The 15,854-nt window shown below is 44.8% G+C and overlaps 1 protein-coding gene across 1 annotated transcript; it reads left to right on the forward strand.

Annotated features, from left to right (window-relative positions):
* Window positions 1–5,932: 5,932 nt before the first annotated feature.
* Window positions 5,933–12,615, forward strand: LOC118432602 (doublesex- and mab-3-related transcription factor A2-like). The gene is made up of 2 exons (XM_035844235.1): window positions 5,933–6,715; window positions 11,202–12,615. Exons 1-2 carry the CDS (start codon window positions 6,286–6,288, stop codon window positions 11,987–11,989), a joined length of 1,218 nt encoding a protein of 405 aa, XP_035700128.1. The 5' UTR covers window positions 5,933–6,285; the 3' UTR covers window positions 11,990–12,615.
* Window positions 12,616–15,854: the final 3,239 nt, after the last annotated feature.

Raw genomic sequence — 15,854 nt, forward strand, 5'->3', positions numbered from 1 at the left:
CGATAACTCAAGAATGCTTCGATGGGTTGTCTCGATACTTGGTATGTGGGTAGGTCTTGATCAGACCTAGGAATTGTTAGGTTTTTGGCCTCCTAGTGGCTTGTTATGATACTGCAGTGGAGGTTTAGGTTTTGATATCCCGTGTTGTGGTCGCGAGGTGGTTGATAGCCCTTGGGACAGAGGGTAAGTTGTCTAGGTCTGGGCCCGCTAGTGGGTTCTTCGGATATGCAGGAGCCGATTGTGTGAATTGGGTGCTAGAAACGTTATCTTAAACATGGAAGGACGACATCTTATACATTTGGTATAATGATAAGTTAGTGTAGATGTACATGTGTAGACTGTTCCAAATCTTCACTTTGAACTTTCATTGGTTTCAAAGAGACGCTGGTTCTTAATCTAGGAACAACTTGTATGGTGTTCAAGATAATTTTAGATGACAAGTTGATTTCTGCCTTTTTCTAACCTTTCATTTCCAAAAATATGCTGTCTTGTTAAATAAGAAAAAAACTGAGATGTCACGTACAAGGTAAAAGACATTGAAAAAGATCGGTAACTGAATACTCGATACTGTTTCTTTGTTTATTTCGTTTGTTTAGTTTGTGTTATATTTGACAAAGTTATGTTACCGTAAGTTGGTGAGATTCTGAAAATACCACACACTGTTTGTGAAAAAGACTGAGAGAGAGTAGAGAGAGCAAGGAAGTTCTTCTTGGAGAGAGAGAGAAAGAGAGAAAGAAGAGAGAGAAGAGAGAGAGACGCTGAAGAAACCACCTGGCCATTTGGCGCCAGATAGGATGTCAAAGCTCTAACTTAGTATTCTGGCAGCAGCTGGGCGCTTAGTGGAAAACTAACTCGAGGTGGGGCTTCAGCAATGGAAGTGTTCTACTGCGTGCTGTGACCCGTTTCCTCTGGCTTGTTTGGGAAATATATTTGATACAGGTTCTGTAAACATTACCTCTGGGACCCGCCTGACCCTGCACGGTTCACCTTTCACGCCGCACATACCTCCAAGTTCTGTGCCATTGTGGCCGACCGGCTGTAGGCTAGAGAGGAGGTGTAACTTTTTCCCTTGTCTGTCATCCAAGAGTGGTAATTGTTTTCCCGCCCCTAACCCGCCCTTCGTCTGATCGGGTGTCGCACTGATTGAGCGCTCTAAATGGACGTAGCCTTGTACACACAAACACATTTGCCGCCAAAACACCACCAGACACTGGCTTTATGTTTTGGGAGCAACACTTGAGCGCACGGCCTTTGTGTTCCGTCCTACATTGAAACAGAAGCTCCATGGAAAAGACACAGGGCGCTGTTTATGGTACACGGGGTAGGCTGATACCGTCGCGGAGTGGACAGATTATTATCCGCATTGTGCTGCGTTGGTATCAACCCGGCAGAACAACACGGGGGTAAACAAACAGTTAATTAAGACCTTGCTGTCAAGTAATCTCGCAGTGGGAGGGCTTCGGGCACGTATGCGGGCGTGACGGGGTGGCGTATCGGAGCTAAGCGGGCGTAACATGCTCCGGCTCGGTACGGCCTGCCATGCCGACCCGTACTGGGCTCATAACATAGGTGATGGAGACAGATAGTCTATCAATATATAACACACAACCACACAGGTTTCATATTTGTTTTAATGTTTGGTATAGGGTAGGTCTTGACGACACTTAAAACTTTGACAGTTTTGGGCTCCGTGGCGTCTTGTTTCGGTACTGCAGCGGACTGTTTTTTAAACTACAGGAGCCGTGGTTTTGTTTAGGACTTTGAAAGAGAATAACGTACGAAGGGATTGACGGATCTTCGTGGTGTTTGGTGTGTAGAAAGCTTAAGCGATAATTGACATAATCAGATGGTAATTATACAAAAGTCAGAGTCCAATTTAGAATGATACACCAGGAAACCTGCGCGCTCCACGACAGGACTATTGTGAACATGTGATATATGTAACTGAGAAAGAGAGAAAGTTGATAAATGAAAATCATGTAAATTTTTCCTTGATTTGCATGATTGATGAGCTAAAACTTTGATTCCATGGCGCACGATGGTAATTCCAAAAACAAGTGGCTAGTTAGCCCGAAAAGCACATCATTTCAAGGCGAGGACTCATTAAGAACTATAACTCAAATGCATGTATGAAGATAATCTTTCTTGGCCTTCTTGAGTTATCGTGTTAACAGATGGACAGACACACAGACACACACAGAGAGAGGCCCCCCAAAAAAGCCAAGGTAACGAGACTATAATTGCCGAAGGTTGGTGGTCGCGAAACTAGCTTTCCACTCTACTGATTATGATTGCGTGCAGGACAAGAGCGCCTCCTAGCGTCCGGGCTGCGTAATTGTAGCGACAGGGTACGCCCAACGAAAGAGCTTTCTTAACAAGATTATAGGTTGAGCTTTTGGGGCTATCGTGATACGGGTTTTCTTAAACGTACATATTAGATAGAAAAAGAGTATTTTATACGAAGAAGCATAATTCTAAGCACCTTCACTCCCTCGTCTTCCATTCTTCCTTCACTTTCTCACTCCATCCCTCCTTCCTCCCTCACTTTCTCAGTCACTCCCCCTATCTTGTCTTCCCTCCCCATCTTACCTTTACCTGTGTATGTAGTTACCGATAGTTGTTATTGTTAAGGATGGGTGTTAAACATCTGTAATTATTCTCCGACTTTTTGTGTATCTTCCAGTCTTTGTTATGTTGCATTACTAATTGGATTAGACAACCAGTCACCCTCATTTCTCTGTTAGTACTGGTTTTAATGCTGGAAACTTTTGCAGGGTCATGGCCATGAAAAAAGTGTCAGTTCAAGTATTCCCCCGCCCCTTCAGCGGGGATTTCCACCATTCCGAGAGGATTGAGAGATTACGTGAAATATCTATTGAATGAGTTGAAACTTGACATTTTATCTAGTACTGTAAAGTGTGGGCTCGGTGGCCCTGTGTTATGTCAGTACGCACAAAGCTGCTGTCAAGCAGGGCCTCCGGCGGTCTTCCAACCCTAGACTCGTCAGGATCAAGCGAACAAAGAAAACGGAAAGCATGTATGCAGGCGGTAAAGACGGGTAGGATTCACTGTTACCAGCTGTATGGATACTGCTAAACACTTGGAAATGTGCATATTATTACAGTGCTGGTGCTGTATGTGCTATAAACGGTGCTATCATACCCCGGATGTAGGTACCCGATAAAAATGATGACGTTTTACTGAACACCGACTTTGCAGTGATCCTATTGGCTGTTTCATAGATTTAAACCACCAGTAGCATCGACATTGTGAGACTGTGTCATTAAAACATCACTGACATGTGAGAAGTTCTAAGAGAATTTAACAAGAGTAGTTCAAACTTGTCACATGTGAGGAATGTACAGTTGTTACTTTAGCGCGCGTTACAGAATAATGGGACAGGTAATTAGAAGTGCATGAATGTCATCTACGGTCCATCTTAGATTCTTATCTTATATTGTGGGGCTGGCCAGCTTAAGGCTGCTAGAACCTCGACACAATCGCCTTCCTTGTCTTTCACCTGAATATTGCCGGATCGCCAGTGATTAAGTGATTTAACATTGCGTGTCTTGTGCAGTGTTCCATGTACCCGGGCAGCTCGGGCGGTTATTGTGATTCCTGTGGCTCTGTGTCTCCGTCAGCACGGGAGAAACAACAGTATCCTAGCCATTTCCCTACGTAAACGCATGTTTCAAATGAAGGCGCAAACTCTGCCCATCCCCACTGTTTGTGTAAGAGTTCCCCTCCCAAGGCAAGTGTTTCTGAAGGACGAGCGCCAAACGGGACGCCGGCGCGCGGTAAAGCCGTCCTGGGGAGTTCATGTTTATAAAGCAACAGAGCCGTTTACTTCTCGGTTAGTTAGCTCGAAAATTCAACATCGCGTGTACTTTCTTGCTTCTCTAATTCTCACCGCCAATCCCTTCAAGATTGTATCAAAAGTACGGCCCCTAAACATTCAACATGTCCTGTGGTTGACGGTTCCTTTGAACAGAAATTCTTGTCCTCGCCCGGGTTCCGACGTCCTGAGATATTTTGCGAGCGATTTGGGAGACGCTCTTGTCAGTCAGAAAGAATGTTATTGTTGATAATTAAATTTTGCTGACCCGCAGGCCCAAAACTAATTTCCTGTCACGCACACACAGTGGCTAGGCAAGGTGTGCCAGGCCCTCACAGCTCGGCAACAAGTTCACTTGTCTTCCTGTAATGGGCAGAAACGTGTGATAGCATCACCTAGTCTCTACCAGACTCCATAGGTCGCTGGGAAAACCATAGAAATGGAACAAGTAGTGGAGTAAGCCGGCCAGAGGTGTACAGCAGACTAGGGAAGTGGTCAGTGAAAGTCATTGAATCTAGATGGGATCGCTTCCAGCATCAGGGATTTCATGGGAGACAGATAAATGAGACAAAGGCATTTTATCACCAGAAAAATATAACACAGTATGCACAGAAAAGTAAAGTACATATAACACAACATACTTGTAGTTCGAAGCTGGTGTGTTTCGCCGAATAAAGATTCAGAAACAACACGAAGCAAACTTTTCTCCAATCTCACAAGTTTAATCGAGTGTCTAAGATTTGGTCATTTTTAATACTCCCCAAGCAGAGGTTGGGCTCCGGCTGTTTCTGGCGTGTTTTAGGCGCTTGCCAGTGGACACGAGAAAACGGTACAAAATAGAAACTTCAGAAACAGCAGGTACCGAACCTCTGCTTGGGGAGTAATTTTGAAGCCAATTTCCAGGTGTTCCTACCCGTATGGTCCACACTTGGTCTCGACAGGATTATTTGTTTGCTGTCAATCTTATGTCAGCCGTTCGGATCGCCCGTCTCTTTTGAGAACCCTTACCGCACTTCGGGCGGCTGTTTTGGCTAGAATCTCAGACACACATTCCTAAATGGCTAATATGAACAGAAAAAAAAGCCCCTAGTCTCCAAGCTAGTGTATCGGAATTGTGCTGCCGGTTTGTAGTTAAACGCCTCATCAGCGAAGTTTTACAATTTCATTGTCATTGTCTATTATCTAGGGCGATTTGGGAACTGATACAAACGAGGATATTATGACGCTATTGAACAGAGAATATAAATGGTGAACATTACGGGACTTGTTTGTAGCGAGATGAACTGACCCGAGCCCCGTTCCCTCACCAATACTATAGGGGGTGTTAGTGTATACCGCAAATGGGGCAATGGTGCATGTATTTTCGCGTCACTTTCATTTTCGCGGTGACCTATGGACCGCGAACTTAAAACCATCACGAATTTTCTGTGTTCTTTTTTATTCCCTTGTTTCAACCACCACAAACCCTCCATTTCTCCCTATTGCGAAATGAAATCCCCGCAACATTTCCTCTTTCATAATACCGTATGCTCTGTCTCACACATACATCATACACACACGCGCGCGCGCACACACACACACATACATACACACACACACACACACAAACACACACAAACACAGACGCACACACACACGCACGCACACATACATACACACATACACACACACACACACACACATACATACACACATACACACACACACACACACACGCACACACACGCACGCACACATACATACACACATACATACACACACACACATACATACACACATACACACACACACACGCACGCACACATACATACACACATACACACACATACATACATACATACACACATACACACGTACATACATACACACACATACATACAGACATACAGACACGCACACACATACAGACACACAGACAGACAAACACAATCACAGAGGAACACACAGAGACACTATGACATACATACACACACACACACACACAAAGGCACACACAGATACACACACACACACACACACACACACACATTTCCGACGCCTGCAGTATTTCCCACCTCCACAATACACAAGGTCAGAAATCATGTCACCCCGCCCGGATGGTCGACTCTCTCTTTCACAGCCATTGAGAGATTACCGGGCTGCACTGTCAGTTGATACGTATCGATAGACCAATCAGCGTCTAGAGTAATTCATCGTCTTACAAACAACGTGGGCCAATAAGAGGAAGGCTTAGATTGAAGGCATGGCGGCTTGAAGTACGTCCAGTATCTATGTAGAGTCGGACGTACACATAGGGCTCTAGTACTGCGCACAACGGACTGAGAGTGTTAGAGACAGTTAGGAGAGGAGACCCGTGCTATTGTCACAGACAGACACAGTGACTTAGCATAGCTGAACATTCCAGTATTTCTGAATCTAGATCCTCTATCAGAGAGGCGTGAGACGTAAGGATGAGTCTCGGGCCAACTCCGCTCGACGCCCGTGGAAGCCTGCCGCCGGTGTCGGTGGGACACACCGTGCCCGTGTCGGGCCCCCACCTGCCTCCAACGCTGATGTTTCGCTCGGATAAGTACCCGCGGACCCCCAAATGTGCCCGGTGCCGTAACCACGGCGTGGTGTCGGCGCTGAAGGGCCACAAGCGGTACTGCCGCTGGCGGGACTGCATGTGCGCCAAGTGCACGCTGATAGCGGAGCGCCAGCGAGTCATGGCCGCACAAGTGGCACTGAGACGCCAGCAGGCCCAGGAGGAGAACGAGGCCCGCGAGCTGGGGCTCCTGTACGGCAGTCCGGACGGCATGACTCTCATCGGGCCCGGCACAGGCTCGGGCGTCTTCCCCGGTACAAAACCCATGGACCTGGCCGACCGCAGCAGTCCCCCAGGTGAGACCAACATCTACCTACCCTCTGGTTTACTACCTTTTGGTTTGAGACTGGCACTGTTAGTGACTAACGTTTAGAAAGACACTGTTTACCCTGTCACATCTGACATGACTATCACTCTCTTACAAATCAATTGTTTGTTTTGTTGCCGTTTAGCCGTTGTATTTTTAGTCCACCCCGGAGGTTCTAATACTCTATAGGCACTGGCACTGTTTAGAGATATCCAGACGATTATCAATAGTTCATAAGAACTTTCAGCTTATCTCTGGTCTTGGTTCAAGTCTTTTTTTTACACAAAAAACTGTAACACAACTTGCACACTTTTTATATGTACGGTCTGTTTATGTAATATTTCTCCTGTGTGTGTCATGTTGTTTTGAGCACTACTAATTATATGTTACGTGTAAATTGTCGACCACAAGAATAGCTACAATGTAACGTTACATTGTCAAGCTAACCGTAGGACGTAGTTTAGTCAAACTCTCTTCTCTAATACACATGTCACATTATCCACGATCTTCGGGCGTATCGATAGAAGATCGGCCATATTTAAGATCGACGGAGGGTTGCGCGTATTTTTCACCTGAAAACCGTCCCTGTCACATAGAAGCCATACTTTGTACCTAGTACAATTGTTGTGCAATAAAGTTATTATTATAAGCGAGGCTCGGGCGATTGCCGCAGAATGTGACAGGGGTATAACACCGGCGGTGTGAGATTGGTGTCCCGGTCACTTTTCCCCTCAGAAGTGTTCTATTGTTGTAAGATTAAACCCCAGACCGGAGTCCGTGTGTTCCCTGTGCGGGGCTGTGTGTATTGTTCGTGCCAGTCTGGCTGTAAGGCGGGGTTGACACCCAGGATTGTTGCCGATCTTATCGTCAGGAATCTGACGTCTGGTTATTTTTCACCTGACGATGACAGCTGGATAATGGCGTTCCACGGTGTCGTCCATGTCGGCACTACTGTTGTCCGTCCCGTAAATGGCCGTCGACATTTCAAACGGTCTTCAGTATAGCACTGACCGCTCCGTACCATACCACTGACCACTCCGTACCGTATCCGAGTGCTCTGAACTTTTTGAGGGACTGAAAAGAAGCAAAAACGCAATCTCCAAACAGATCCTACGGCAGCATACGAAGATAGTATCAAAAGCTGGCGGAAGAGTGAAGCCTGCATAGGAGGGTGTTTCGCTACGAGGCAAATGGACACCCCTTGGCTGACTACACTCGTTGGCCAGTTTAGTACTATCTTATGCCATTGTAGGATCTGCTTGGAGATTAGCAAAAACGCATATAAAGCAACAGTTCAATCACAACTATACGACGGTATCGTGTGAAATGGTAAGCAAAATTATCGAAAAAAAAAAGAAGAAAGTGCACTAGTTCGGGTTGGAACCCGAGTCAAAAAGCCAAAACTCTAATCCATACCTACCTACGGCTCGAAACATAGCGGTGTGGACAGAGCGTATTAATGCACGTATAAGGGCGACGGCCGTCTCAAAATGCGACGTACGTTTACGACACGAAAATTACCTCCTATATCAGTTAACAACTTTTCTTCAGACAGTGTATTTTTGACAAACAGTCAAAGTTAAGATCCTAAACTAGCTAAAGAGCAACAAACACCTGAACACGACTGTACTGGTCTACTCTGATTTTATGTATTAAACATCGAACTTCTAGTCATCGATGGAAAAATGGATAGATCATTTCAAAACCATTTAACAAGTTTTCTTTTTCTCAACAAATTGTGCATACAGGTATGTCACATGCGAACCGATATACTGTTAATCAAAAGGGGGTTAAGGAATCGCAAAAGATTATCCATTCCTGTACAATTCATTCAAGTGTTTGTGATCTTCGGTGAACAAGAAATTGAATGGTAGTTGCAACATAAATGGAGGATATAAAGAAATATCGTACGCGGTTTCACAGTAAAGTTGAATGTTCGCCGCAAAACTAGGCGTGGCTGTTTCTCTGTTTTGCAGAATCCAGAGCGTTTTGTTTGCTGTACAGGTATAATACGTAACAACTGAAACCAACTTGCGCTGGTTTTCTTTGAACAATATCGTTCAGTAATGTTTTACCCTCAACTGAAGAATGAAGAGTTTTTTATATTTTCATTCAGAATTCTCCTCTATGCAGAAAAAAGATACAATCGTTTTCTATGGATGGGATGCTATTAGATTCATATCTGTCAATGGGCCGAATATATCTAGAGTTTTTGAAAATCTTTCAAACTTTCAAAGTGATGAACAGTTCGCATAAGTTGAGAAAATTATGTATCGACTTAAAATGTTTTAAATGCTTGTCTTGTTGTCTGTTAGTCCCTCTGAAATAAGATAGTTTTCATTCTAAATTTAAGAAAAGCAGACCTCTCTTAAGTACCAAAAATACGCTCTTCTCCGTAGCACACACACAAACTCTCTGCATGCTACGTCGTGACGATGTGGCGTATGTGACCTATGGAACTGTACATAAGTTTCATATCTTTCCGTTGATTGAAATGGTACGGCCGATAGAAATATGTGAAACGTTCCAAGCTTCCGAGACTTTGTTGATTTTAGATAAATCGAACCAATTTCAGCGCTACAACCAAAGGGTAGAGCGACAAGGAGGAATGCCATTTAAATAGCGCTTTTCCATTCATTTCGACAGGCCATTTATTAATACAGAAATATCATTGGAGTTTTAGACATTTCGTTTTATTTTCATCTTGTAGCAATGAGAGGAATTCGATATGGCGGACGAGTAGATATTTGCGCTATTTCCTGTTCGCAACTTGTGCACACTTCAACACTACAGGAGGTAGTCGAAATGTCTGTAAAAAGAAAATGTTGCTTTCAGAAAAGGATCTCAAGCGAAATATCAGTTTGCAATCATTGATACTTCTGAATAAACATTATGTTTAATTGAACAATCTACAGTTTATTTGCAAAATCATACCCGAAAGCTAATTATTGCAAGTACAGTCTCAAAGTGAGAGAAAAGTAATATGAGGTACACGCCACCAATGGATAGCCAACTGTAATGTAACGTTACTACATTTTCTATTGTGGGGTTTGACTTCTTCTTTAAAGGCAGTGGTTAATGAACTGTGCAACCTTTCTGCAAAGTCGGCGGGTTTTATGATGTAGGAAAAAAAGTACTTTTTGGTCTTAATGGTTAAAAGTTGGGTGAAATTGTGGCAACTGTTTTTGAAACTAATCTTGGTTTCCTTCGTCCCGCTTGATTGGTCTGAGTGGCGGGGATTGCGTGCTTTGGAAGTTCAAGTCCTCTAACAGTCAAAGTTGCGCTGTTTAGACGATACTTTCAATCTGTTGGAATGGGGTAAATATTCGCGTGATCGTGACTTTCATGGCATTGGAACACTATTTAAAATTTGGTTATAAAGATTAGGGGAAACGCGTTAGCACAGTGTGACGGCGAACATCTGGGGTTGTGCGGGACTGGAAGCTCTCAAAGAAAGTTTACGTCTCCGTAGAGCTGCATTTTCGGCAACGGAATCATTTTTGTCAATATTCTAAGAAACACCGTCTTCCTTCAAATGTACTACAGGGTGCTTGGCCCAGAAGTCAGAGGTCTTGGGTTAGAATCTTGTCATGCTACCAATCTTGTGCTCATGGGAAAGACGCTGTATATGTACATTCTCACTCCAAATAGGTGTAAATAAATGGGTACCTGACTTCGGTTGGAGAGTGAAAGGCAGTGGAAGGAGAGGGATGGGCTCCACCTTCCAATAAAGTACCCTAGACACATTGGATAACAACCCACTGCCCTCATGTCCTGAAAAGCCGACGAGACTACTTATATCTTCCATCCGTCCTTTGAATGTGGTACTTTTAAGATCAGTTACTAACTTGAGTGCAGTGCCACATTATCATCATCTTCTTAAAGCAAACAAAAAGATAAAATTTCTTCACCACAAAATCAGTTCTAGGAGTGGATAGAAATAAGGAAGGGGTCTACAGCTGACTACTACAATACCGGAAAACGGATATAATATCATGTAATACCAAAGTCAATTACAAGGTCAAAAATAAGAAGTAAAGGAATAGACATGAAGAATCCCTTTAATCGTACAAGCAAAGGAGCTTATTGGCACAAGTCAGCTGTAAAATGAGCAAATATGTGCCGCAAATTGCAAGAAAAATGGCTACTCATGTCACAGAATGCCTAAGCAAGTTCCAAAGAAAAAGTTGTGAAAGAACAGAAACGAAGACACTGTTGTTCGGTATGGCATGCTCTGTGTATTTGTTTGGTCTTTTTGTTAACCTTCCTGACCACTTGATGTTAGATTTCATAACGAAGACAACTTTTGTTCGTACCCTCAGGATTGGAGTTCCCAGAGGGTGTCATCCATATAATCAAATCAACATGGCATAATGAGATCAGTTGTAACATATTATGATCAGCGTTGTATATCCATTGATTCCTGATGATTCTACGTCCAAACCAGGCTAACTTTCCTCCCTGTGTTGACACAGAGAAGCGTCAGAAGGTGGAGTACCTCTCACCGGGCCGGGTGGTGTATGAAGCGGGCGGAGACGGCGGACAGGCCGAGGAGCAGTCTCCAGTGGACCTGGCGGGGAAAGTACCCGAGGACCAGCACTCCGTCACCGAGACCAGGTCCACGGCGTCCTCCGAACCCCCCTCACCATCCCCCGACACCCAGCACAGCCCGGCACGGAAGGACTCCGAGGTGTCCGACACCGAGGCCAAGGCAGACACAGCCGAGAAAGTGTCCGAAAATGGCGTCACCCCTACAAATGTGAAAATGTCTGCCCTGGAGATGCTGGCCCGAGTCTTCCCCACACACAACCAACAGACACTACAGTTAGTTTTGAACGGCTGCGGAGGAGACGTGGTCAAGGCTATAGAACAGGTGTTAGCGCGGCAGAACTCTCCACACAACACCTCGGCTAACCACACTACTCCGACCACCACGGACATGTCCAAGCGGACACTGGTCAGCTATCGGCCGTACCTATCCTCCACCACACCCTCTTCTGGACTCAAGTCAGCCTTCTCCCCCCTCCCCACCTCTCCACACATGGACACGTCCCCTGTCGGGCTCGGACTCGGTTCTGTGCGGTTCGCTTACCCGCCGCCGATGCGTGGGCTCACCTTTGCCGGGTACTCGCCTACCCTGCTGCCCGGGTTCGGCTTCCCGGCGTTCGGCGGCTTGATGCGGGGTGTTTGTCATTCTCACAAAGACCCTGCTCTCTGCACGCTGTGCAACTACAGCGGCGCAAGTAAGTCCACAGCAGACTGAGAAACTCACCGAACAGACACTAGACACCGTACTTGCATGTATATTATTGGTAATATTTTTGTACGAGTATCAGCATTCTATTGATGGAATTTATAGCATCACAGAGATAGTGACTGGACACTGAGAAGTAATAAACATATAGGGACCGAAAGTATTCCAAGCACAAATCGTAATCAGACATATATAATTGTGTGCAATGCAAATGTATATACGTAAAAAAAAGGTCACAGACGGTTATGAAGTAACTTACAACAAGTGGCAATTAGTTTTTCTAGGTGTCCTTATCTTAGTTGTTAGGGAAGCTAACATTTCCGTATATTGTGTAATACATAGTGTAGCTACAAGCCACGGTATTGTATTCTACTACAGGGCGTATATAGACCATTCATACAACATGTAAACCACCTGAACTTTTAACGGCCTGAAAACTGGCGCGATTTCAGCTATTCTATTCAGGTGAACGGAAGCATGCGGCCTGCCTCTGTGTGTGTAGAACATTGCGGACGAGCTATGCTCTCATACTCACATGTGTAAAGCTCCTTCTTGCGAAGAATGCACTTTGTTAATGTATTGTGTCCAAATGTATATCTTGTGTTTCCATACTTAAAAGTTTACCGCAAAGCGTTTCTGTCAGCGTGTCTGTAAGTTCCCCATGACGAGTTGGAGTGAATGGGTGGGAAGAGGGACTCCTCCATTGTGCCATGGTGAACATCTGCCCAAACCGACATGCACCGCACCGACTCACAAGTGCGCTCTGCTCATAGCAATGGGGCGATGGAAAAATAGATTATCACAAAAGAATTCATTTGGCTTTGCAACTGTACACAAAACATCCGCGGACCAGCTTCAATTCTAGCGCAAAAGTAGCAGACTTGGCTGATGAAAACGGGCAGTGTAGCGTGAAAGATAAGCGGCTTTGGGCTGAGTTTGGCTTTTCTGGAGGGTCCTTCTGAGCGTATGGTTGCCACGGGCTATAATCTGTCCAACTTTGTTAAATGGAAGCCTGGCGTGGCTCTATAGCCAGATTTAGGCCGCCATTGTCCCTGTAGCATTTCGTGTTCAGTCCGCTAAGTTTCATGGAGAGCTCTTCTGAAGTCTGGCTGAGAGGCACAAACAATGAACCTTGTCTGGTGTTCATTACGATTGGTCTTCCCACGCCGGCCGCTATCGGGCACGACCGACTCTTGGATGGCTTAATTAACCACACCAATCATAACTACCATACAATAAACCACGAGCCAGAGCTGGGCCTACAAAAAAGTCTTAAGATGGTATCTCACTGCACTTGGGGCACCGGTACAGCACTGCGGGGTTCGTTCACTGTGACACTGATTTTTGACCTAGAAGACAACAAAATACAGAAAATACGTTCTTTATCTCTGAAACTCGTTGAGTAATCTTTGCAACCCCGCAGTGCCGCAAGCGTGACACAAGTGCAGTGAGATACCACTTTTATCCGACCGACCATAGCCTTTTCGGTCGACCTCCAATATTAGTAAGGAGCATGGCAGTTTCGATCTTACAAAGATATTTTTATGTCATTGTCAATACAAAAAAAGGTCTGACATCGGAGTGATAAATATTAGTAGAATCGTTTTCGATCGTGTTTTCCTAATTGCTAATGAAATAGAAAGTAGTGCTTGTACAACGTATATCTGTAAAATTAGAATATCGTTCATATTTTGTCGTATCTCATCATTATATTAACAATATTGCGTATCTACACTATTCAGATACATCTATGTCATACACAAAAAGCCATCAATGTGTATAAAGATATAATAGCTTGACGTATCTCTCTTATTCAACAATATTGGATTATGACATCGAAAAGTCAGGCACCCATTTCTTCACCTGGTTGGAGTGTGGAAAGTCGTGTAAATTGATTTTCCCAAGGATACATCATCGATAGCACCACGTTCAGGGGATTCGAACCAAGGACCACTGGGTTCTGCGGCAAACACCCAAACACGACCCCAAGATTGACCACTTGACTTGTATTACCGTAGTAGATTATTACCCTACAGATATTCAACCTTAGAAATTGATGCAACCACAAAATAGTGACCAAAAAGAGCAGGCAAACATAATGGTGAAATTATGACACAGGCCATGTACTAACTGTTTTCAATATATTCTAATCAAGCTTGCCGATTCTACTAGTAATTACTGTGGAAAATATTCCAGGTGGTCTACATACATGGCAAAATATCGCAAAAATAGATCCCTCACTGTTTTCTATAGCCGTAAATAATCACCAATCAAGCCTGAAGACAACAAGAGATTTGAAACCTCTTAAAAGGGTTAAATTATGTACATGACACATAGTATAGACAAGGAAAACTAACCAGTTTGACATTTAGTATCATCATAAAAGTCTGATATTTGCTGTTCTTCGGATAACGTCCGTTCACTATTATCCACGGGGTAGCCTATATCCGTCGACGTCAGGTCTCAAAATGCCATGTTTTGAATACTGTAAATGCATTTAATTTCGCGGGGATTTAATTTCGCGCGCGGTAGCGGGAAAAAGGACTTTTTCGCGGTGGTTTTAAGTTCGCGGTAGCATCCTGCACTGGGATGTCGTACTGGCATGGAAAAATATTCGCGGTGGTTTTAAATTGAAGCGGCCACCGGAAAACCTACCGCGAACATTAGACCACCGCAAAAAGTTTCTGCATTTACAGTACAACGGATATAGGTTACCCCACGGATAAAGGTGGACTATCGTAAACATGTGATGATGCTGAGTTCGTCAGCAGTGTTGACTGATGACGTCACACACATCCGCCCCACACATTCTCCAAGGCCGAGTTTGGATGTTTTGACAGAGAAAAATTGGCCTAATGCTAGCGGGTAATGTGAGTCGCCGTGGAGGCGCAATGTTACACATGTTTTCGTTCAGGGTCAAGTTTCTGTGTTGCCCCTTGCAATTTGGCTAATCATCCCGGGTCCTCTGGGAGACAAATGACTGCCGTGGCCAGACTTCTGCCCCAGACTACGGTAATTCCTGCTCTTGTCTCGCAGTTTCTCGGCGCTGCCTGTGACAGGGAGTACCGGAGAGAACGCGTGCTCTCCCGCTCACAAATACTGCCTCCAAGCGTTCTCACCGACCCGCAGTACTGTAGCATTAGAGCTGTGCACGCACAAACTCCGAGCTGGAAGTGTGTGTGTCCCAGTGGACGGCTGGAGAGATGCTAGTCTGACGCCTCTTGTGCCTGAGGTAGAGAAACAGACGAGCCAGGTTCAAACTTTCCTGACACCGGAAACTGTAGCGAGCTCAGATCCTGGTCCATGACATATGACAGCGCCTCTACATGATGGCATTACAGGGCTGTCCCGGCAAACCGCTACTAACGTGTTCCCATACATACATCAGGACGCGAGCAGTCTGAATAGTGTGTGTGTGTGTGTGTTTGTGTGCGTGTTTGTGTGTGTGTGTGTGTGTGTGTGTGTGTGTGTGTTTGAGTGTGTTTGTGTGTGTGTGTGTGTGTGTGTGTGTTTGAGTGTGTGGTTGTGTGTGTGTGTGTCGTGACGGTGTGTCTGTGTCTGTGTGTGTCTGTGTCTATCTGTGTGTTTGTGCGTGCGTGCGTGTCTGTGTGTTTGTGCTGCCGGATATTTGTGGTCAACATAACTTTAGAACCTGTTAATAAAGGGTTAATGCCCCGGCCCGAGGTGTATATGGTGAGATAAACCCTGCTCAAGCCCAACAACCTGCCAATTAAATTTCGAGTCACCGGCAGATACGATCACTTTGCCTAGTAGAAATTGAGACTTCAATTGTACCGCTGCACTCCAGCGATACATAATGTATGCACGATTAAGCGGCTATAGTACTGCAGATTAAAAATTATCATTTCCATGT

This window comes from Branchiostoma floridae, chromosome 15 (genome assembly GCF_000003815.2).
Source record: "Branchiostoma floridae strain S238N-H82 chromosome 15, Bfl_VNyyK, whole genome shotgun sequence".
Lineage (NCBI taxonomy): Eukaryota > Metazoa > Chordata > Leptocardii > Amphioxiformes > Branchiostomatidae > Branchiostoma > Branchiostoma floridae.

What these genes read in the sequence shown, in the direction of transcription:
- LOC118432602 (XM_035844235.1), top strand. Translation starts at nt 6,286, where the DNA reads ATGAGTCTCGGGCCAACTCCGCTCGACGCCCGTGGAAGCCTGCCGCCG. An exon ending in CGACCGCAGCAGTCCCCCAG is followed by an intron (nt 6,716 to 11,201) that starts GTGAGACCAACA and finishes GTGTTGACACAG; the next exon opens with AGAAGCGTCAGAAGGTGGAG.